At 40.2% G+C, this 22,809-nt stretch overlaps 1 protein-coding gene and 1 long non-coding RNA gene across 50 annotated transcripts in view; one reads left to right on the top strand and one right to left on the bottom strand.

The window, feature by feature from the left end:
* Window positions 1–22,809, bottom strand: part of MECOM (MDS1 and EVI1 complex locus) — a 473,075-nt gene that overhangs the window by 36,155 nt on the left and 414,111 nt on the right. For 14 of the 49 annotated variants that reach the window (XM_083613089.1, XM_083613091.1, XM_083613118.1 and 11 more), the window contains 6 exons: window positions 19,863–19,965; window positions 19,515–19,731; window positions 16,832–16,979; window positions 14,619–14,775; window positions 3,394–4,756; window positions 800–887 (listed from right to left, as the gene is read on the bottom strand). In XM_083613089.1, coding sequence (XP_083469215.1) covers window positions 800–887; window positions 3,394–4,756; window positions 14,619–14,775; window positions 16,832–16,979; window positions 19,515–19,731; window positions 19,863–19,965 — 2,076 coding nt within the window. Of the gene's footprint in view, window positions 1–799; window positions 888–3,075; window positions 3,163–3,393; window positions 4,757–9,312; window positions 9,367–14,618; window positions 14,776–16,831; window positions 16,980–19,514; window positions 19,732–19,862; window positions 19,966–22,809 lie in introns of all 49 variants that reach the window. The other 35 variants (XM_083613092.1, XM_083613090.1, XM_083613125.1 and 32 more) reach the window with 7 other exon arrangements.
* The window catches only part of LOC310762477, a 102,111-nt gene that overhangs the window by 59,112 nt on the left and 20,190 nt on the right, over window positions 1–22,809 (top strand). The window lies entirely within an intron of this gene.

Here is a 22,809-nt window from a genome sequence, read left to right as displayed (position 1 = left end):
TAGGCTACTAAACTAGCACAACCAGAAGAAGCAACCCTGACCTGACAAAACAAAAATGGTGAAGTGTATGCAAGCAGTGCTCAATTTTATCTCATGCATCAAGAAGTTACAGGTGACAAAGGTTATGTATTAAGGTGGACCCACAAATTCCTGTGGCTTAGAAACAAAATAGACCCTAAACTTGTGACTGAGCCTGTCTGTCATGCAGTTGGGTTGTGCATTTTTGCCCCCTGGCAGGTATGACATAAGCAAATACCAGAAGTTGCTCCCTGTTGACATATCTTGAAAAATTGAGAAGTAGACATATGGTGGATCAGTCATATTATCATTTCACCAGGTGCTTTTGTTTGGCATAACTGCATAAGAACTTAGTTTAACAAGCACAGCGCCTTGAAAACAGAGGCTAGAAATTCAGGGAGGTGCTTTGGGTGTGCCCGGCATTTTGCTCATGCCAGTCTGCATAGTGCGACTTCTGGGCATTTTTCTTAGAGGCATTCATGCCAGATGAAAGACTACTTCCAGTACACCCTAAGGGGCTTCTCTTGTGGCATCTGAGACACACAACCCCAGAATTCCACTGGGCATGTGGAGACAGTTGCACTGTTCTCCTGAAGTCTTCCTGAAAAACATTGTGAAAAGTAAAACAATGCTACGTGGTTTGTTTCTCCCTGCTCACTAAAACTTGTATGTTCTAGGAAATCCGATAATGACTAAGATTCCCGTTGTTCCTGTGCACCTGCGTCTATGGCTTAACATGTTTGTTTACCATCACAACATCTTGATTGTAAAAAATACTTACTTGTGGGTGGAATAAGAATCCCGGGGATGGTCTCAAGTACTTTTCTTTTAAAGCTTCAAGTGGGTCAGTTAGCTTTCTTTTTTCTACTCTGTAAATGTTAAAATAAGAATGTTCTTGTGATGACTCAGTCTCACATATGGATAACTATTTGATAACTTGGATTCAGAACAAGAGGCAAAACTTCTCAGGCACAAAGATCAAAGACAAGGAGGTGCAATTCACTATGCTCTTTAATGTCAATGAGGCTGGTGGGCACCCCTTAAAAAACTACGCCAATGGCTCTGGAAACATTCCAGTTTCAAGTATCTACTATTATGCGCAACAGAAACTGCTGAGTGGTCTGAGCACAGTTATCAAAACCATAACTATATTATCAAAACTACAGAGTTGAAATGGCCAATTTTCTATGGAACAAAATCAAATATTAAAAACAAACAAACAATTGGACTTAAAATATTTCTATGAAGCATTTATTATTGTTTTACTATTAATAATATTATCTGCTTTTGAAGTATGGGAAATGAGTTCCAAATATGTCAGCATCGACGCTCACCGCTTCAAATGCAAAATACATCTATTTCCATATTCATATTTTCTCCCCCCCAAATAGGATTATGGTTTTTTTGTAACTCATCATGAAGGTCTGCCAAGTTTATATCATGTCAATATTGGCTAACTGTTTACAGAATGAGAGGATTTTTTGTTTTACATTTGGAAGTTGTAGATTAGTTAAGTTGTGCCAAGTGACTGAAGCAGCAAATTCCATAGTAGACAAATACTACAGAAATAAACAAAACTAGGGGGGGGGAGAGATACTTTTCACAGGGATGCTATATTTATTTAGGTCTAAATCCCATGAATGAATATCCAGATGTGATATTCGAAAACAGCAAGTTGGCGTCATTCAGCACTTGTTCATAAACGTAGGCCAGTTTTTCCCAAACTTTATTCTTTCAAAATATAAAAATAAAATGTTCCTTTCCCTGTTTAACCTGAACAGCATAGTTCTAGAATATGGAGCAGCTTCGTCACGCTGGCCACGTGACCCGGAAGTGTCTGCGGACAGCGCTGGCTCCCGGCCTCTAGAGTGAGATGAGCGCACAACCCTAGAGTCTGTCAAGACTGGCCCGTACGGGCAGGGGTACCTTTACCTTTACCTTTAAGAGTTAAAATTACTCACTCTCAGAGGAGCCCCTCACTCCCTGTGTTTCTGCATGAGTCACTGATCTGGGTATGTCTCCTGGTGGGAAAGAAGCAAGGCCAGAGCAGTGACTCAAGCACAGGCAGATTGGAGTCCCTTCTGAGGGTGGGTAATTCTGCTGCCATCTCTGCATTGCGGATGAATGAGTTTCTCCATTAGAGAGAGAGGGCCATCCAAAGCAGAGGTTCATTCAAAGGATGTTAAGCCACAGCAGTAAATCATGCAGAGATGCAGTGAGCTCTCTGCTCTGTGGGTGGGTTATTGAGGGCTTCAATTAAAGAGCCTTTAATTATTTAATTAATTTAGAAAACTCTTGCCGTGTGCTGGCATATTACATGGGAATGAACACCTTAGGCAGCCGGCAGCCGTTATTATCTCTTGTCCAATTGCGTTTTGTTTAGATTTTTGTTCATCTGTTCTTGTGGTCTGCTTTGCTCCTTTGCAACACATACGCACCTACGGCTGTACACCAAGAGAAGTCAATATACTCATGGGAAACACACTAGTCTGCATTGTCAGGGGGCAGCTAGAATACTTCCACTCATGAGGAAACTATATTTGGGTACAGCTGCATGCCTGATGATAGATCCATCAGGCTTGGGCTCTTACTTACAAAGAGAGAAACTTGGCTAGCCTGCCATTTGAAGTGGCAAACTTGGGGAAACAATTTATTGTATTGTCTTTCCAGAGATCACAAGGAAGACAGTACCCATTCAATGTGGCAAATAAAGAAACTATTTTATGAAAACCCAGAAAAATCTCTAATCAGGGATATCAAATTGAATTTGTTTGAATGCACCGGCTCTTTCGGGTGTCTCCCTGGATAGATCCAGAAATAGCATATATTGCTATTTCCCTTTGGAATAATTGTTCTATTGTCCTGTGTTCAATAAAATATCAGAACACACTAAGTAATATTTACTGTTATTGATATTTCATTGCTATATTACTATTTATCATGCAGTTTCTTTGGCATTAGTTGTAATACTCTGCACAGCAGAGTGCAACAAACACTTCCCAATAATTAAAAACAAATCAGTAGATTACTTGATTGTAAATAAAGGCAGAATTTTACCCTTGAGTTCCACGTTGTGTTGCTATGGTACAACGTGTTTTGAGTTCTTGAGTGAAACACCTTTGATTGCAGTGGAGATCGACGTTCCTAGTTTGCAAACAAAAGCTGGATTTGACTGCCAATTTTTAAATACATTATTTTTTCTGAAGGGAAAATTGCTTCAAATATAATAATTATTTTGTATTAAGAGAATAAATGTTTAAAAATCCCCAGTCCCTAAGCTGCATTCATTCAAATTTCAACTATTTGTGCATTTTATTACATTAAATGGCTGAGGACCATTTAGGCCATCTGTATAGCTTGTTTCATGTGTATTACCTGTAAATGGGATCCATAAAGAAAGGTGTTGGCCTTGCATGTTGCAAAGAGATGTCCGAAGACTTCCTTGATTCAAGATCAATATCTCCTTTCTTTCCTCCAAACACATGGTTTTTCCGAGGCTCAGTCTGTTTTGTACCACTAGCTCGACTTCTGCTGCCCATACTCAAATCTAGAGGCTGGTCCTGGTTGGTCACTGATGGAGCTGCTGGTTTTGAGGTTATAGGAGTAAGTGGTTTCTCCTCCTTACGTTTAGTGGTAAGGTCAAAGGGAGACTCGGAGGTTCCCTTTAAGATCTTCTTTGCTTCACCTGGCGATTGGGGTTCCATTTTCAAAGGTAACGGTCTCAAGTCTCTATCAGGAAATGGGTACATTGACTGAGAGAATGCTGGAAAAAATGGGAGGGGAAACATGGAAGGGTAAGGTAAGGCTCCAACCTTTTTGTCCTGTAGCCCCACAAGTCCTGTCGAACCAAAGTATTTTTCAGCAATAGAGGCAATGGCCTTTATAGAATCATTCACAGCTCCTGACACCGCAGTTTGCTCCTCTAAAGATGGTGAGAAGATGGAATGATTGCTGTATTCTTTCTTATTATTTACGGAAGCCAAATTCTGCAGAGAGTTTACTTTGTCTTTGAACATTTTACCATTTTCTTTACATTTCTCTTTATCACTTTCAATGTCACTTTCCAGATCAGAGCCAGAGGTGGTCTCCAGGTCACTCCCACTGGGGGTACTGACATCATCAAGGTCACTACTCTCTGACTGGTCACTGATTTTTTCATGTGGCCTCTCTTCGGAGGACCTTTCTGGTTGAAGCTCCACTGGCTTATTTTCACTTAGGTTAGGTGGGTGCTTATTTAGTGCCTTCAAAATATCCTGGGTAGCTGGCAGTGTCTGAGGATGTGTCATGAGGGGACTTTGACTTTTGATTGATTGGTCTGTGTTTGGCAGTCCTTTAACAGGAGAACTAGCAGGTATCAAAGGTGGCCTGTGGTACAAGCCTGAAGGAAACAGACCAGGGAAGCTAAAAGAAAATCCAGGAGCTGTTGGAAAGGTAAGACCAGCAGGATGCCTATTGGCACCAAAATAGTCAGCAAGGCCCGGATTTGCATGATTCATATTAACCATGGAAGATTTATCCATAGCTGGGGTTCCAGGAAGTGATATGCCTTGGCCAAAAAATCCTCCTGCCGCAAAATGGTTCTTGCCCTCACAAAATCTCCTGTGTTTATTTAAGGAAGACGTAGTGCTGAACATTTGTCCACAGTCTTTGCACTTGATTTGGGTTCTGCAATCAGCATGCATACGCTTATGACGGCAAAGGTTTGAAAACTGAGTATAGGACTTATGGCAGACCTCACCTGTGTGTAAACAACAACAACAACAAAAACTCAGGATTTAAAGTAATTTTTTCTGTTCCTCCTCCCCACACCCCATTCAGTCCCACCCAGCTGCTTTAAACTGAGCATCTGAAGTCTCTTACACTTTTAGAAAACTTACTTAGAGCTCATTCCTAAACATGTTTACTCAGAAATAAGACCCACTGAGTTCAATGGAATTTATATCCTTGTATATGCAACTATGACTGCAACCAGCATTCCTATGTGCATACACTTAAAAGCAAGCCCCATTTAACACAGTCTGTTGATTTGAACGGGTCTGTTCTGAGTATGACCAACAATGGACAGCACCAAGGCCTTAAACATGTATAGGGGCTGCATTGTTAGTCAGACATCTGAAAGGATGAGTCTGAGTGCAGATTGCATGTTAAAAAAAAAACTGTCACAACCACCAAAACAAGGAATCCAGTTAGGCAAATATAATGAGAAGCAGAAAATGAAAATCCCCACATTTCTTTCCCTTTTAAAAAAAAAAATTCAACATTAGTATCACATTGTTTTATTGTTCATAATATTTGACAGCCTTGAGCGTTTATATGCGTTGGCCAGGATCCAGAAAAATCCATGTGCATGCACCTGAAACCCCGATTCAGCAGTCCTCTACGTGCAAGTTGAGAAGAGATACAAAAACGTTACATGCAAGCCAATCTTTTGCACATACGTGGAGTTCTGGATTATGGTCACTGCTTTATAGTACAATGATATAAGACATAAGACATAATTGCAGAAGAGAATACCATATTGACCCCAGAAACACTTGCATATGCATGAGTAACTTGACCCCGTGGTTTGCTCCATTATTTTGATTGCACAAGCATATAAAGTTACTTTTATCTAAGAAAGTCTGAACAGAAGTTACCACAGGTTTAGTGCTTTTGATATATACTGCTATATATATATACTGCATTACCATGGCAGCTATACTGGACTGTTTTCAGAAATAAGGTACTGTGGTTGTATATGTGCACCATGAACAAAGAATACATTCTCTAAGCTAATTTCTACAGTTGGAACAATTCCTGTGGCCATTTACTAAAACAAATCTGCATTCAGAACAAATGTGTGCTCTCGGCAGGGCCTTGCTAACACAGGTATGTGGTAAGTTTTCTTCAAAATCAGTGCAAATGCAAGGAGGACCTGCAACAAAGCATTGCTGTTTGTGGCATGCTGCCGTAAAAGATTTCGGTCATTCCATTCTCCTTCCAGTTTTGTGTCTTCCTCGGTTGTTACTTAGCATTCCATGGTCACCGAGCACAGTTAGTAGGCTTTGGGCTGTTGGGAGGAGTCCCCTCCCGCTTAGGGTTTTTCCCTAAAACACAACAAGAAACATACTTCTGAAAACCTTAAGAGTTCCCGGCTGATTCCTCCCTTTTGTATGGGAATATAAATGGCACACATAGCCTGAAATTTTAAAATAGATGAGCCTGCAATAAAATGTTGCAGCATGGGGTGTTGCAGTCAGTCATCCAGGATTATACTGTTCCATTTCCCCTCCGACTCTGTTTTCTATCTCCCCTACCCCAACAAATCAGTCAGTATTCCATGGCCCCTGAACATGTTCAGTTCCCACTGAGCTTATTGAGGGTTTTTCCCCCGTCAAGGTTTTCTGTCCTTCTGCAAAACTTAAGGTTCTTCCAAGCTTGCTGACACTTCCCTCCTGGGTGTGGATGTTGCCACTTTGGCTATATACCACCACTCACCTCTAAACTCTAAACTCTAAATAGCGGGTATGATTATTATCCTTATGCATTAAAACTCAGCTTCCTCCAGTAAAGAAGAGTTGAACAGTTTAACTTTTGCTCAGTTTGTGTTATATCACAGGCTCTTGCCCTTCACACATCAAAGCCATACAACAATGCATATTGTGCATTCTCAGACCTTCTTAACAATTATTTTAGTGGTTTCAGACAGGCTGACATAATTTACAATGGCTCTATTTTAAGCCTGCAAAGGAAACTGAATTGAATGTATCCCATCCTGCACTCTTGGTTCCCATGAACTATAATCACGTCCTCTGACTTCCATGTACACCGTGGCTGATGCTAACCTTCCTGCTCTTATAAAGCTTATCCTTGAGAACCTGCTCGCTTGTTGTCTGTCTTAAATGTTTACCCTGTAGCTATCTGTTCCCATCACAACAACAAAGACTTTCATTGTCTGAGAAGGCCCTGATTCCACCTGCCTGGCGCAGATGAGTTGCCTTGCTGATATCTATCAGACAACAGCCAGAGTAACAGTTGCAGGGTTGGGTGCAAGCCAAAGAAATGTACAATTCAGGAAGAATGTTATTGCTCTGTATCAGCCAGGGTTCCTGTAAGATACCTTTCATTCATAAGGAATGCTCCAGCCAAAAAAATGTATTAAGAAAAAAATATTACTCACACGAGAACAGTAGCAGGTTTAATTTGATCTTTCTAAGTGTGAGGGATTTTCCCTTATTTTGGAGAAAATATCACACAGGAGAAACATCTGGAATTTTTTCTAAATTAAATTCTTCGATCCATCAATTTAATTTGGAATATTTATTGCTTTCAAAGCCCAATGCAGATGGCATTCCTCTATCACAGTGTTCAGGACTTCTAATAGTAAAGTTGCTATTGATTTGTATGGTATCCAACTTGCAATCCTATAAATCTTATTATTATTGAACTGAATGGGGCTTGCTTCTGAACAGAATTGTATGGGATTGCACAGTAAAGAAATCACAGGTTCTTAACTGGTCTGAAGGCACATGGTACAGTTGCATTGGTGAAATTTACTAAATAGATCTTGGCCAGAGTAATATCCATGTGAGAGACTTTGAGCTCTTGTAGAAAAGACAGAATACAAATTTAACAAAGAAATAATAGATTTGATATGCAAGCAGGAAGACTTCTACTATATACAGAGGTACTCAGTTGTTCCCTTTCTTAAAGATAATAGGCTGGCACTTATTTACACATGAAAATACATCAGAGATATACAAATATAAAATGGCTTTCATGCCTAGCAATCTGAGACACAGCTGACATAGTGGTTAAAATTTAAAACTAAGCAGACAACAATACTACCAGTTGAGATGAGTAGTTCTTAATGGCCTTCACAACAAGGCAAGATTAACTGGCAGGGCAAACATTCACTTTTAAAATTATAGCCAAAATCATTAATGAATGCATTAAACTGCAGCACACTAATACATTGATACGATGGAGAGAGGATAGGAGACCCCTTGCAGATTCCATTACGTAACCTATTGTATCAGTAGCCATAAATGTTCAAGATCTGCATAATGGCCCCAATTCAGGTTGGCCCCATCTCCTGATTCAGCAGTTATGTCTGGGATAATAGCAAGAGGCAGAATGAGGAAACAAGTACACCAGATCACTTTGCACTATAGTAGTTCCTTCCCTTATTTGGCAGTTCTCTCTGCCACTATAAAAAGAACTGTCCTAATCTCCATCTTGGGGCACACAGGCTTCTCCATTCACTTCCATGGAACAGGGCAGCTTTCTACACATTGCTATCTCTCCAATTACAATGGATGGAAAAGGTCTTATGGCCCAGAACCCTAACACTCAGAATGAGTTTGGGTAGTAGGGTTATGCATTGCCACCACTAGTCAGGTGATGCTTTCAGTAGTTCATCACAGAGATAATCCTAAATTTATATTGACAGAATTGTGGGGTTTTGGTTAAATTAGTGTATGATGTGGCTGTGCATAAAGTTAGGACTGGAAACCAACTATTTAAAACAGAAGAACAGTTTGGGTGGATCAAACTAAGTCTCTCAAGGCTGCAGTAGTGAATTAAATGCCTCAGGAAGCTCACAGGAAAGGTTGTGATGGCAATGGTCATTCATTATTGTTTGTCTTCAATCTATGGTAATCAGAAGCTCACAATAACAGAGAGCGTAAAAGAAAACATAGGATGCATTCATTTGAATTCTTGTGACAAAGACAGCGTTGAAATGGAGATGAACGTATTTTTGTGCAAGTAAATAGAATGAAAGTGCCTTAAAATTTGTCGTGGGTGGAAAAGGATTGCCTAATGCATGGTAGAATGTGAAGAGACCAATAAGCTTCATTCTTAGTGTAGCACTCCAACCCTGCCAGTCCCTTTAACTTCAATATACATTTTTACTTTAAACTAAGCCAAGTCAAGCTATTACAGGAGTGGATCTACAGTGAGACATTTTCTCTTCCACCTTGATAAACCCTTATATTCTATAACCTTACATTTGCTTTAAATTTCCAAGCCAGGGGTCTTATTTCCCGGCCTCTATGTTTTCAACACCGTCTTGACTCTGTACTCATCTAACCATTGCAATCCTTCCCACACCAGATACCAAATACATTATAATCCATCAATGACTTAAGCATTTAGGACCAAGAAATTAGCTAGAAGTGAAGTTCGCATATTTTCTGCTTATTAAACACATGACTGTTAAGTGCTATTTTTAATGCATTGCTGTCTATTCCAACATGTGGTTTCTATTTGAGCAAGCTGGAGGTTTTATGAAGGCAGGCAGTGTGTAATTACCTTTGTGTTGGTGAGTTGGTGTTGGTGAGTTTGCTCCCAAGCCAGGGCGGCATACTGTAACGAGAGACAGTTGCCATAAACAGACTGAGAAGGTACAGCATGGTGTGTGGCCTTTTTGCTGGGAATCAGATATCTCTGCTCTAGGTGACCCTCTACCCCCAGCCACAAGCGCTCAGAAAATCCTACCCTGACATGTGATCTTTAAATTCTTTTGTTCTGTAATTACACGGCAATTATTCATAATTGTCCTATGGTTTTTTCTGTCCATCATCCTTTGCATTTGAAAAATCACAGTTGCTCTTTTGGTTACACTAGCAATTGCTGATTAATGAAAAAAGTAGGGAAAAGCATTTTCCATGTGATTTAATTTGAAAAGAATGGCAGAGCATCTGAATTTTCTTTTAAAGAAAAGAAAAGAAAAAAGGAACTGGAGCCGCAGGGTATGAATGGTCCCTATATGGCTGGAAGCTATTGTTCACTAATTATTTTATTTTCACTAATATTAAAAAGACAGCCCTGTGATGTCAGGCAAGGGAACACAAATCTTTAAACAACGGTCATAACTGGGTCTGGTTAATTATGTTTTCGCTTGCTTAAATAAGTTGAAGCACAAATATATAAAAATATCAACCATTCCAGGAGCAGGACCACAGCCCTCTGAGGGATTCTTTTAAGCCATTAAAAATCATGTTGATATATTATTGAGACTCAAGGCTCACACAGATTCATTCAACTGCTCCCTTGATGAATGTATGGAGTATGTTCTCGTACACTGAAGAAGTTAATTCGAGAGCTACAGGAAGCTGGTCGTTGGTTCTCAAGAGTTTGAACCACAAGTCCCCATGGGCTGATATGAAATTGCAGGTTGGCCCCTCTCTCCATTAAACTGGCTTCCTGTTTGACCCCACACCTTCATGCTGTGTGTATCTGGATTCTGTGGCCCAGTAGTGCAATATAGCAAGCTTAAAAATTCTGTTAACTGATCCTTCCTTGGAAGCTCTTTGTACATTCAATAGAAAGTAAAACCACATTATGCTGTTCGACCTAATGTCAGAACAAGAGGGGTAAGGCAGGGAATTAGGAAGGATTCACATAACATTAAAAGTGATCTGAACTTCCCACCGTGAGAGATGCAAGTCTTGAAATAAAGACATGCCACTTGCCTCGCCTATGGGTAGGTAGGCAAGATCGTTTCATCAAAACATGGATTAAAAAAAAAAAGATGCTCAAGTCAGTCATCCATTCCTAGTTTTCTTTTAACATCTTAAACTGCTTGCCCCTCACATTCAGATAATCTATATTTCAATCTGCTTTCAGAGTCATGAGAATTGAGCCACAGACATTAAGTAGTTAATAATTTAGAATTAAGTAGTTAATTAAAAAAACTACATGATTCTCAATTATTAACTACTCAATGTCTATGTCTAATGTCAAATTAATCAGAAGATTAATTTGCTAACCTACAGATTAAAAATTGGCTATTTAATTACAATTACTAACATCATATTGATATTGATGACAGTGGGGCAGAAGGAAGATCCGTATTTATTTTCCATTTTTATGCTGTTTTTTTATCCAAAGGGCTCTCAAGACAGCTTGATATAGCAATCATAAGAACTCCCTGTGTGCCGTGATTTACTTAATTTTAATTAGAGCAATCCCCTGAGGAAACAGTGTTGGCATCACTGTGTCAAATTATTGCTGAGCTTCTACTAATCGTCATGCAGTGCCTTAAGGTATCTTCCTGAATAGCATGCAGTTGGTTGATTTGGGCAGCCATGAGATCTAACTTTAACTGTAACAGCTGTGTTTATAGCGCTCTTGCTAAAGTTGATCAATAGGATAGGGCAGCACATAGACTTTCCAATTGAAAATGTTTTAGTGGAGTAGAAGCCTGCAGTCAAAACATTGGCTGCTTGTTTCAAATCAATATGTAAAATGGTATTCAGCCTCTCCACCAACAGACTTATTAGACCTGTTGTCCCCCGTAGGGTGGCCAAATCAAATGAAACAATAACAATAAAAGACACATCTAGTACAATTCTCCTATCAGGCTTTACACTGGTAATGTACCCTTGGTTCTCTGGCCCACAGTTCCCAGCCCAATTTTTCCCCCTTGGCTCCTCTTCCCTTCATTTACATATCTCATTCACCAGTGTTTGAGTGCTCCACTTCCTCGGTCGATAGAGCATGAGACTCTTAATCTCAGGGCTGTGGGTTCAAGCCCCACACTGGGCAAAAAAATCCTGCATTGCAGGGGGCTGGACTTAGATGACCCTCATGGTATCTTCCAGCTATGACTCTTTGATTCCTTTAGCCACTCTCCTTCAGAATTCCTATCCCTCCATAGCATACAGCCTTTCCTGATTTGCACACCTTTGTGTTTCTTCAGAGCTCACTCTTTCTTGTGCCCTCTTTGACTTTGTGCCCTTTTGTCCCTTTTCTTCAGGACTTCTCCATCTTCTCTTTCTTCAGCTTGCTTAGCTCTTGGCCTCCTGTCCTTTCTTCCCTATGTGCTGAGACCTCTTCCAAGGATGTTTTCTTCCCCTCACCAATGCTGGAGTGCAAAATGCTTTGTTCCCTGAGCAACTGAACATTTTGTGCCACACCAGCTCAGCCAAACAGTTCCCAAAGGTTCCACTGCCAGAAGTGCTATGCAGTATAAACTGTTGTGTTTTATTGAATATTAACTTAGTTGAGAGAAATGTCTATAAAGTATTTACTGTACTGAAACACCACCACCTAGGACTTAAGTGGTGCCTTGGAATCATCCAATCACTTGGCTTACTGTATCTCAAATATCTTTTAAAAAATTCAAACCTAGGATCAGCTAATGGGAAAAGTATGAATTAGGGTCAGCCATATTGTTGCGAATAACACACAATGCAAGGGAAACGGATACACACAAAGAAGTCATACATTCAGAGACAGACTCATTCCTGCTACACCTTTCATTCTGCTGTGATAACTCCTGCAGCCACTGCAAAATTCTGAGAAGCAAGGGATGTTCAGGGCAACGGGTGAAGAAAAGGCAAACACTCGCCACAAGATCCATGATGTAGGTAGCAATTTGACTGGGCTCCTCTTTTACAGCTTATTTTTACCCAATAGTTAAGTTGTCCCCAACAACAGCTTCCAAGAACAGTGGTGATAGCATCTTGGTTTATTCCCCCACTTTTTTATCTGCATTTTTAAAAATAAAAAATAGTAAAATATTGAGTTGCCTTGACTTCTGCGTAGATAAATTTGAAAGCAACTGAGTAGAATGAAATATGTTCGGTAATAAAGCTTCACTGCCATAATTCTCAATGTGGACAGCTACTGAAAGGCTCTCACATAACTAAGTCAATAAGGATTCTTTGTTGAGTTTGTCTATGAAGATGGCCTCTTCCTTTAGGAAAGAGTAGCTAGAAGCTGTTTTGAAATTAGCAATCATTTGGAATGATTCCAGGGTTTTCGGTGGTTTGCTCAAGGGAATCTCATTTGGTGGAATCTTCTTACACTTTATTAGTCACATCCACCAGTAGCTCTTCTTCCTGAGGCTACATTAAGAATAAATAAATAAACTTACAAAAGGTTCAAAGCATAATTAGACTTGGGCCTAGGGAAGTATGCCAGAGCACACAATATAAAATGAGGTTATAAAAGTATTTCCAGAATTGCCCACAGAGGCTTCGGATACCAGGCAGCTTCTGAAATGAAACAGGCAGGAAAAATACGCGGAGTGCTCTCCTTCAAGAGCTGGTCCATATGGGAACCAAAAGCAGCATCCCTGTAGTGAATTCTCACCTCCTTGCCACAAGGTTTACAAGCGCTAACCAAATGGAGAGCAGGCATCATGAAGTGGCTATCCTCAATAGCAGCATGCAGCAGAGGATCTCCTCCATGATCATTACTTCAGGGAAGGAAAGTTCATGCCATGGGAATGCCTTTGGGGGTGGAATTTTTAGGAGCAAATGAATGTGTAGGCTTAATTCTGGCTCTACAGCCTTCCTCTGAGTTTGTATTCCTCTCCTGATTTCTACATGGTTCCTCCCGTCTGCTTTCTTCTGCGCTACGTTGCATTCCATCATCCCACATACCCTTGGCTGTCTATGTCGTTGATGCTGCTCCATGCAAGTTTCCTACCACAGCCGTAGCCCAGGGTGACATCTTTTGAAGTTCAAAAGAGAAAGGTGAAGTAGATTACAAAAACAAGGTACGTCTTGTGGCTACACTGCAAGTACCCTGGAAACTATAGCAGACTCACTCTGTGATTTTGAAGTAATCTCTATGTGGTTCTCAAAGGCCTTTAGTGGTCAGGTGCTATTTTCAGCAATTCATTCATTCACTGACTACTTCTAGCACAAACCAGACTTGGTTCCTTCACTATCCTGTTTTGGCACATGCACTTTTTAAGCACATAGGATCACATTTATTAGGGTGTGCATGAAAGCAGATTGTACAAATTCAGCATTTATTTTGCAAAACATAAAATTAAAAGTGCGAGGAAAGAAGCATGCATAACCAACCACTGTGCCAATTTGGTAGTGAGGAATACACCTGAAATGAAATGTGACAAGAGTGCTGATGCTACATAGACACATACATACACAGAGAAAGAAAGGGAGTGGCAGGCCTTCAGTCAGCCATGCCACATGGGAAAGTGACCCCAGCTTCCCTGTCACATAATGACTGAACGGACACCATATGCAGAGCTTTTGCAAGGCATCTGTTGCTAGGTGCCCTTTCTGTACCTGGGAGATTGCAGATAATTATTCTTATACCAAGGGTTCCCGTACATTCATAGAACAATAAGCTGGCAGTATAATCCTATTAACAAGTAAGCCCGATTGGGTTCATTGGGACTCATTCTCATGTTAAGCGTGTCTAGGATTGCAGCCGAAATTATGTTCCTTAAGTCTTATTTAACTTCCTACAGTTAAATCTGCTAGAGTATCTGCTTGTGGGGAAAGTAATGAGTGAAGACCATATGTTGAGACTGGAAATTAAATTTCTAATAATTCTGCTGCCTAAAATAAGACAAGTCCTCCCCGAACACTTCTTGAGCAAGTCCCAGAACTACAGAGGTTGATACGAGTAAGAAAATTGCTTGTCAGTGCAATATACGGCTCCAGACTTTCCACCAACACAATATTTTATTTTTCTGATTAAAGGCACAATCCAGTTAAAGACAGTTAGGAACTGTCTGATTAAAGACCGTTGGGATTGCTAATGCTTCAATGGGAGCATGTTTATCTGATTCCGCATCTTGCTAAAAAAAAACAGACAGACACAGAAGCTTAGTGGTTAAGTGGGAGACTTACATATAAAAGGCTTGACACTGCTGTGGATATGTTTGTGCTGTTTGAGGCCTGAAGAAGTGGCAAAAGTTTTACCACACTCTGGACAAGCATGCGCACGAGCCCCAACGTGCTGCGAACGAATGTGTCTCTGGAGGTTGCTGGGGTCCGTGAAAACCTGCTAGGAAATGAGTACTGATTAAACACGAAACTTTGATGCAGACAAGGAAAAGCAACAACACCAGCAATTGCACAAGACTCTAGTCAAACCAGGAGGCATTGCATATGAAATAGGCAAAAGTTGGCTTTTTTTAATAGTTTATGCGAGTTCAGTTATGTAAGTGAATTAAAAGAAGAGGTGACTTTTAAGGCCTGTCTACAGTACACAGTTAAAACAGCGTCAAGCACACTTAAGTGCCCTGGCTCCCATACAAGAAACCCTGGAAACTAAATTCTGTGATGAAGCTAGGGGCTTCTAGCCACTAACCATCAAAAGTACAACTCTCAGGGGGTTTTGGAGGATGCCATAATGGTTAAACCAGTTTCAAAGTGGTTTGAAAATGTGCAGAAGTACTAAAACATCTCTGCAGTTTCATTTATTTTGCATGTTTAGCTTCACTGAGGGTATACAGTATTTAAGAGAAAATACATTTTAGAATTTGTAAACTGTATAGTAACAATAGCAGCCATTTCCAGCATAATAAAATGTAAAGACAGCAATAGACAGATGTAAATATTAGGTTGGATCCTGCAAAGGACACTTATCGAGTAGATCCACTGAAATGTGACTTAGTTAGACATGACTTTCAATAGGTCTAGCCTAAGCATAGCTAAATCTGAACCTAACCTTTGGTACTTTTGTTGTCATCATCATTACCATTCCAGTACAGTTTGCAACTATTCGCTTCTTTCTTAAACCCCTAATTCTGTCTGTTTCTGATATTCCTAAACCAGGTCCCTACTCATGGTTTACTAAGAACTGCAATGTCCTGACTGTCAAAGCTTATCCTTGCCCTGTTTTGTTAAGTAGAGAAAATGGAGGATGGGTTGCAAATGGGCAGTAATTCTTGTTTATTGGACTGTAGCTCCCTAGGGGATGAGCCAAATACATATTGCTGCATGTTGCTGGGATCCTAAATGGATAGGTCCCAGAAATTATCTCCATCGCCTTCATAATCTCAAGTGTTTGCTTAGCCTTCATAGAAACAAAACTCAGCAAGCATTTTCTGCAACACTATTCAAATATATTTCAGAACAATGTCATCAATAAGACCTATTGATAGTTACTAAATTTACTAAACGTTTCTGCTACACCCACGCACCCATCCTCCATGTTTCATTTGTGGCACTGAAACCATAGGCACGGACAATTTTTTTTATGCTGTATTTTACACAAATAGATTTGTGCTCCAAGCAGTTCACGTAAGAGCAGACAGTCAATACCATGACACAGCATCTCATAAGCAGTTATTTGTCTTCTACAATGTCATATATACAGATTCTCACATATAATCTGCTCCCAAAAGGCGTATAGTGGATGGTATTATTTCCCTTTTGTTATATTGTTCAAGCAATGAGAGTAAACAGCTGACACAACACAATGGCTTAATTGCCACAAAACTCTATACAACCCTAAATCCTAGTTTCAGTAGTCACACAAGTAGTTTTGGCACTCAATCAGTTGCCTTTCCGTATTGATATATTAAGAGTTCTGTTATGTTAGATAAGAATAGTCCATCTGACTGAAAACCATCAACGGATTTCAGACCCCTTGCTTAGGCGGGTGTGCTCTCTACAACATCAAAGTGACCCCATACGTGCAAAATATGTACCAAGCTCTGAGTTAGATGTCACTATCAGCAGCTTCATGTGATGCCCTGAAACATTTCAGGCTGCAGATGGATGAATCAAGTTTGAACGCTCTCCCACATTAACAAAAACACGTTACAGCACATACAAAACAAGCACGCACAAAAATGTCAGGGAGAAGGTTCTGAGCTAGCCTTCTTGTGGGCATCTTGCCTTACATATGCAGGGAATCATTTGTACATGAGAGAAGCTTTCAAATCTGATCCCCTACCTGTTGCCTGAAGTGGTCCAGTCCAGTGGAAACGTTGTATGAGGGTATCATGTGCTTCAGTGCTGAAGCCAGACCTAAGATGCTCAAAATGTGACTCTACATATCATAAGCAACGGTGCATATACAAAATTCCAGGCACCCTACAATTTCACTGTACCTTGGCACAGTTTTCGCATTCATAATGCTTTCCACTGTCATGGGACATCTGGTGGCGTATCAAGTTGGATTTCCAGTTAAAGGCTTTGGGGCACTGGTCACACTTGTACTCCCGCTCTTCGGTGTGCGACAGCATGTGCTTTTCTAAGCTGCAAAGATACAAGAAGAAGAGGCTCGGTGAGATGGTGACTCAAGGTTTTTGGAACTGCATAGACCTTTTCCTGTTCCAAGAAGTGAAGAGACAGGAGCCTATTTCAGGAAGAGGAACTTATTTCAGTTCAGGGAATCAAAGTAGTCATAGAATAAGAATCTCCACTCCTACGATGAATATCACCCATAGGATTGCACAATGTTAGCCACAGTCACAGTAGATTTATAGAAATCAATAAAATTCGAGGTTACAATGTTTTTTGCTTAGGAAAAGGACACGTAAGAGGGGGTGTGATAGAGATGGTGGTTATCAATGGCTACTAGTCATGGCGATTATGTATTACCTCCCGGATCAGAGGCGATATGCCTCTGAATACCAGCTGCTAGGCAACACAAGCAGGAGAGCATGCGTATCATGCTTGTGAGTTTCCCATAGGCATCTGGTGGGCTACTGTGAGAACAGATTGGCAGACTAGATGGGCCTTCTTGGTCTGATCCAGTAGGACTCTGCTTACTCTAAATAGAATATACACTTTTTGTAGTTGTTAAGAAGTGCGGCTGCTAATTGGGACTATTCACAAGACTGGTTCAACCTACCGTATTCAGTGAAAAATTTAATCCGTATTGACTATCCCATATTACAAATGCTTCAGTGAATCAAACCTTAGAAGCAGTTCTTGGAGGAGTAAGAACCTCTTAATGTGTGTGCAGCACACTCAGCCAATACATTGCTACGTCTTTCCTCAACATATGACCTGGCCCTTAGGAGATGATACACTAGAAAGAGAGGCTCTCGCTGCCTACTGATCCAGTGGAATATGGTTTTTGCAGCGATATCTTATTTGACTCAACCAAAACATGAGAGTTTAATGTCTTTTGGGCAACAGGTGAAGGCCAGGCCTTTACATGTTTAAATTATATTTTACAATATAATTTTTATTATATTGTAGCTTTTTAGATTTTTCACCTGACTTGATACTAACATATTTTGCCACTCTGTCTGGTTTCCTTGTAATTTTTAATTGGACTGATTGTGTTTTTAATGTGTGTTAGCTGCTTTAAGAGCCTTTGGATTGAAAAGCAGGATTAGAAACATTCCAGATAAATAAATAAGTAATATTATTCTGCATCTGCTGTAGAATCCAATCTGTCACTGTTATGTGTAGCTATGAGTCATGCTTCTCGTCTTATTTAATGTTACTGTTTTCTTTCATAATATTTCACATGTAATTTACTATTACTTCCACCATTAATCCACAACATAGATTTAAAATGGTGTTTGGCTGTGTCCCCCCCCCCCCCATTAATTACACATACACCAGCTTGCATATATATCAACAATTCCAATTGCCACCTGAACATTTTTTTGAAATAGAATATTTTCTCTATATTCTTTTTCCTTGAACTGTTTCTGTCATGTATTGGACTTTAAATAATTTAAATGTTTTTCAGCCAGGCTGACGGTTCTCATTTTTCACCCTCTCCCTCTCAGTGGCAGAGCAATTTATGATTTGTCTTTTGCTGATATTTTTTTTCTGGCCTTTGTTCTGAGCCTTTAATACCCTTAAAGGCTTTCCCCAAAGAAGAGTTTTCTAAGCACGAGTCATGCAGAGTTGTCATCCATCTGTTCCTAAAGTCCAGACATCTTCCCTCAAGGTTGCATTTTTGCTGCAGTGATATTGTAGTTTCCCAACAGTGGATGTGCTCACTTATCCAAGAGAACCCTGGCCTGAAAATGGTTTCTGTTTGTGCGCTGACTTTCAAAACCAGACACTGCCTTCATAATTAGCTGGAACTTAAAATAATTTAGCAGCTATAAATCTTAAAACACCAATTTTTACATATTTATTCCTTGTCCTTTAGCAAATACTCAAAGTGCATCTCTGACCTCTTCCATCCCCACCAACACTAGAAGTGTAGTTCTTGCCAACTTTGTAGCTTTTGACCTCTCTAGGCATTGCATACTCACTGAGCACAGCAGGGACATGTCCTCCTATATGAGTCCATCCGTCCCCCGTCCCCCCACTTGAGACCATGAGATCAGTTCCCTTCCATTTTTTGTGTGAAATCTGTATTAGACATGATCAGGAACCCCAAGATTCTAGAACTCTATTTCTAAAAACATCAAGACAAATTCCGCACTGCTGTCTTTTGGCAAACATGGGTAATTTGTTTGTTTGTTATGAATCAAGACCTGATGACTGGTTTACACACTATCCTCTACTGTGTTGTAATTCCTCACTTTCTGCTGTTGGCTTATTGTTAGTTTTTGTTTGAATTACTTTATGTTTTCTTATTGGCAATTTTTTATTAGCTATTTTTAAGTTGCAAACCGCTATGGAATTCTCTAATGATCATCAGTTACTAAATATTTTAAAATAAAAATAGAAATAAAATAAATAATTTTTGAAATAAAATAAAGATTGATTTGGGTCTTTCGTCCAGGGGTCCTTTACCTTTTACCATATATATTATATATATTTTATATGGTGTCTATGTATGTTTTGTTTCTCTTAAAATATGCCTGTTCCTACCTTTGCACATCAGAGAACACTTGGTCACATTCTTTGCACTCTTGAATGTCATGCATATCATGGAGGTCATTCTCCTTGTCAAGCTTTGGCTGAAATTCCTCATCCACCATCGAAAATGCTGAGTGAGGTGTGCTGCATGGGAATTTCTGATGGTCCACGAGATCTGCTTTGGACTCAAACAGCTGGTCACAGTCTTCACACCGATACTGACGCTCCTCTGTAAAGCAAATCAGTCATTACTCTCAGTGGCCTTCGACCAATGCGAGAGGATAAATTTGCTCTAAGTGCTGATAATTAGGTAACTTTCTGTATAAGTTATTTGACAATCTGCCATAAGAAATTGCTGACCATGAATGTCTGGAGCCATAGGATCGTGTAAATAGTCTTCAGTCTTCATGAACAGAAGGAGCTCTTCTCCAGCTTCAATGTCTTTCACCACTCTGTAATATATCTGACAGAGAGAACGGCAAGTAAGTGACAAGAAGCACACAGTAACCAAGAGGGGATTTTCTACATATATGTTGCAGCAAAAATATGAGGTCATATTGGCCATGTTGGTGCCACAAAGGAGTGGCCACAATTCAGCGGTAGAGCACATTTTTGCATGCAGAAGGTCTCATTTAGTTCCTCGCACTTTCAGGTAGAAAAAGGATCTGAGGTAGCTATCTACCTACCAACCAACTTTGCTGGGAAAGTCCTCTGTCTGAGATCTTGGATTGCTGTTGCTAATTAAGAGTGGACAGCACTGGGCCAGAAGCACAAATAGTGTTACTCAGTAGCAGTCCCGAAGCCAAAATAATCTGGCAGAAGATTTATCCCAATAGCTATTATTCCTATGCAAAGAAAGCTGTATTTCCATCAAGAAATATGCTCAAGAGCAAGCTGTGTGACAAGCAAAGTATTATTAATGCTTGCTGACAATTCACAAATCTTCCTATAACATGGGCTGTACAGGTAATTCATTGAATAAAATTGCTTACTGAAGTGCCAACTAAGAAGACAGGTATATTCAAATGCAGTCTTTTAAAAAATAAATAAATAAAGGCACACCACACACAAGGATCAACTTTTCTCCTAGTTACACCAGCAGGGGGTGAGTGATAATTCCATTGGGCAAATAGGTAGGAAGTCAATAATAGAATGACAATCCAGTCTGTATTATAAGCATTGGGATACACCAAATTAATCATAAAGAACAACTGCAATGCCTTGGGTAAGCACATAGCCAGATATCACTCAAAGTTTACTATGCAACCTGATCCACAGGGATGTGCAGAATTGTTCTGCAGAGCTTTACTTGGTTAAGCTTGTATTTCCAGGTTAGTCCTGGTAGATATACCTCGGATCACAGTCTTAGCTTCCTGTGTGAAAAGGAAAACTCCACCTAAACAGCCCCATCAAACATCAAAGCATCATTTGCACGTTTGAATTTGCAGCCTGTAGTGAAGAAGGAAGGAAACCTAACCTGATGGCTATGCTCTGAAAAGGAATAGGAAGAACAACCAAATCAGAGCTAATTCCAGTAGTGGGGCAGGTGGGGCACTGGCTGAGAGCCCAGGCGCTCAGAGGGGAACCTCACTGGTCCCAGCCCTGCTGGCTGCCCTTTAGGGGTAGGAGAACCTTATCTGTGATCCCCAAAGGCCTATAAAAAGATGACTTTAGGAAGAAAAGCTCACTGTCTTATTGTTTCACTCAGAACCTGCATTATGGAGAACAGTTTTCACAGGACTTTGATAAAAGACAAATGTTCAAATAAGATATTTGAACTAATTCTAAAAGCACTGGCTACCTCTGTTCATTTATCAAACTCAAAGCAAGCCTTCGCCTTTACTTTATTAAAATAATTTTGTGACAACTCTTAATACTAGGAGGATACAACAATGGGGAGGGGGGTTCAAAAGAAACAACTATTTTGAACGCTTGTCGGCCTAGGGGAAGTTCTCAGAGACTTTAGGGAAAAGGCAGAAGTTTCAGTGACCCACACCAATGGCAAAAATCCACATTGCTCAAAACTATTGACTGTATGTGCACGCAGTTCTTATACAGTTCCAGTAGGTGGCTCTAAAACCCAATTGTTTCTTTTCTCAGAAAAAGCCTGACCACAACTATGTGCGGGGGGGGGGGGGGGTGTTGTCTACAAATGCCTTAATGAAGAGTATTGCATTACTCCAGGTTTATTTGCTTCTTTCCTGCCCCCACCGTTAAAAATGCAGCATTGTTGTTTTTTCTTTTTAATACTTGCAGTAGTTCAACCACTTGAAGAAGCCAAGTCATATATTGTCGAGTGGTGTTGGGATAAACAGAAGGAATTTGTATGTTACATGACATTTCCAGAGAACAAGCTAAGGCCACATTGTGGCTGCCTCTCCAAAGGCAAAAGCTCTAAGAAAAAAAAGCATTAATCATACAATGTGCAGGCTGCTGACTGTTAGCTACGCACCTTCCCCATAAAAGTAGAGATTTGGGGCTTCTGGAGTTTCCACTCCCACTTCTGTCAACTCCCTTTTCCTCCTTTAGTTCTCCAAAGTGAGAGCTATCTTAGCCAAACCATCTTTTAGGTTTATAATCTACATTCCCGCCCCCCCCCCGCCCCCGTCGCCCCTTTCCACACACACAAAAGACAAATGCTTCCAAGTAGCATGTTTCATTCTGGAAATCTATTTCCCCTAAGAACACAATGGCATTCTCTCCACAATCTGAATTACCTCTTTTGTTGGCAGCTCTCAAAGGTTTAAGTTATTAGCTTCCTTTCCAACAGCATGCTGACATTTGAATGGTGACATATTAGAACTTCACAGCAAGGTCTCGCAAAGAAAAACGCTGCCTTAACACGTACACCAAAAAGCCTTCCTCCCCTCCCCCATTTTGTTTTTAAAGGAAAGGAAACACTATGATATTGCAGATTTTTTTAAAGGTCTGATCTGTTCGGCACAAACCTGCACAAATTAAAAAGGAAAGACAACAAGCCTTTCGCTGTTTCTCCTGAATTTTGGCTCATCTTAAAATTTGTCTAAAAACTAATGGGATATGAAACATAGGCACTCAGCACAACAAGGCAATGTGTTTCTAGTCAAAAGAGAGCGTAAAGACATTCTAGACTTTAAAAGCTGGGAGGGGTCAGCAAGAAAGGCTAATCACTGCACCACCCACAACACAGCAAAGACTATTTTGATTCCTGACTGCAGCCATTTGAAATAGCTGGGGTTATGATCAAGCGCCAGAAGTAAATTTGTCTGAGTTCAGTCTAGTGGTGGTCAAAATACACAACAGGCTTAGTGTGGATAGAAGTAACAGG

Source organism: Podarcis filfolensis (assembly GCF_964270895.1).
Source record: "Podarcis filfolensis genome assembly, chromosome: 5".
NCBI lineage: Eukaryota > Metazoa > Chordata > Lepidosauria > Squamata > Lacertidae > Podarcis > Podarcis filfolensis.
Note: the sequence above shows the minus strand (reverse complement) of the source record. Positions and strands in the feature narration are given on the sequence as shown.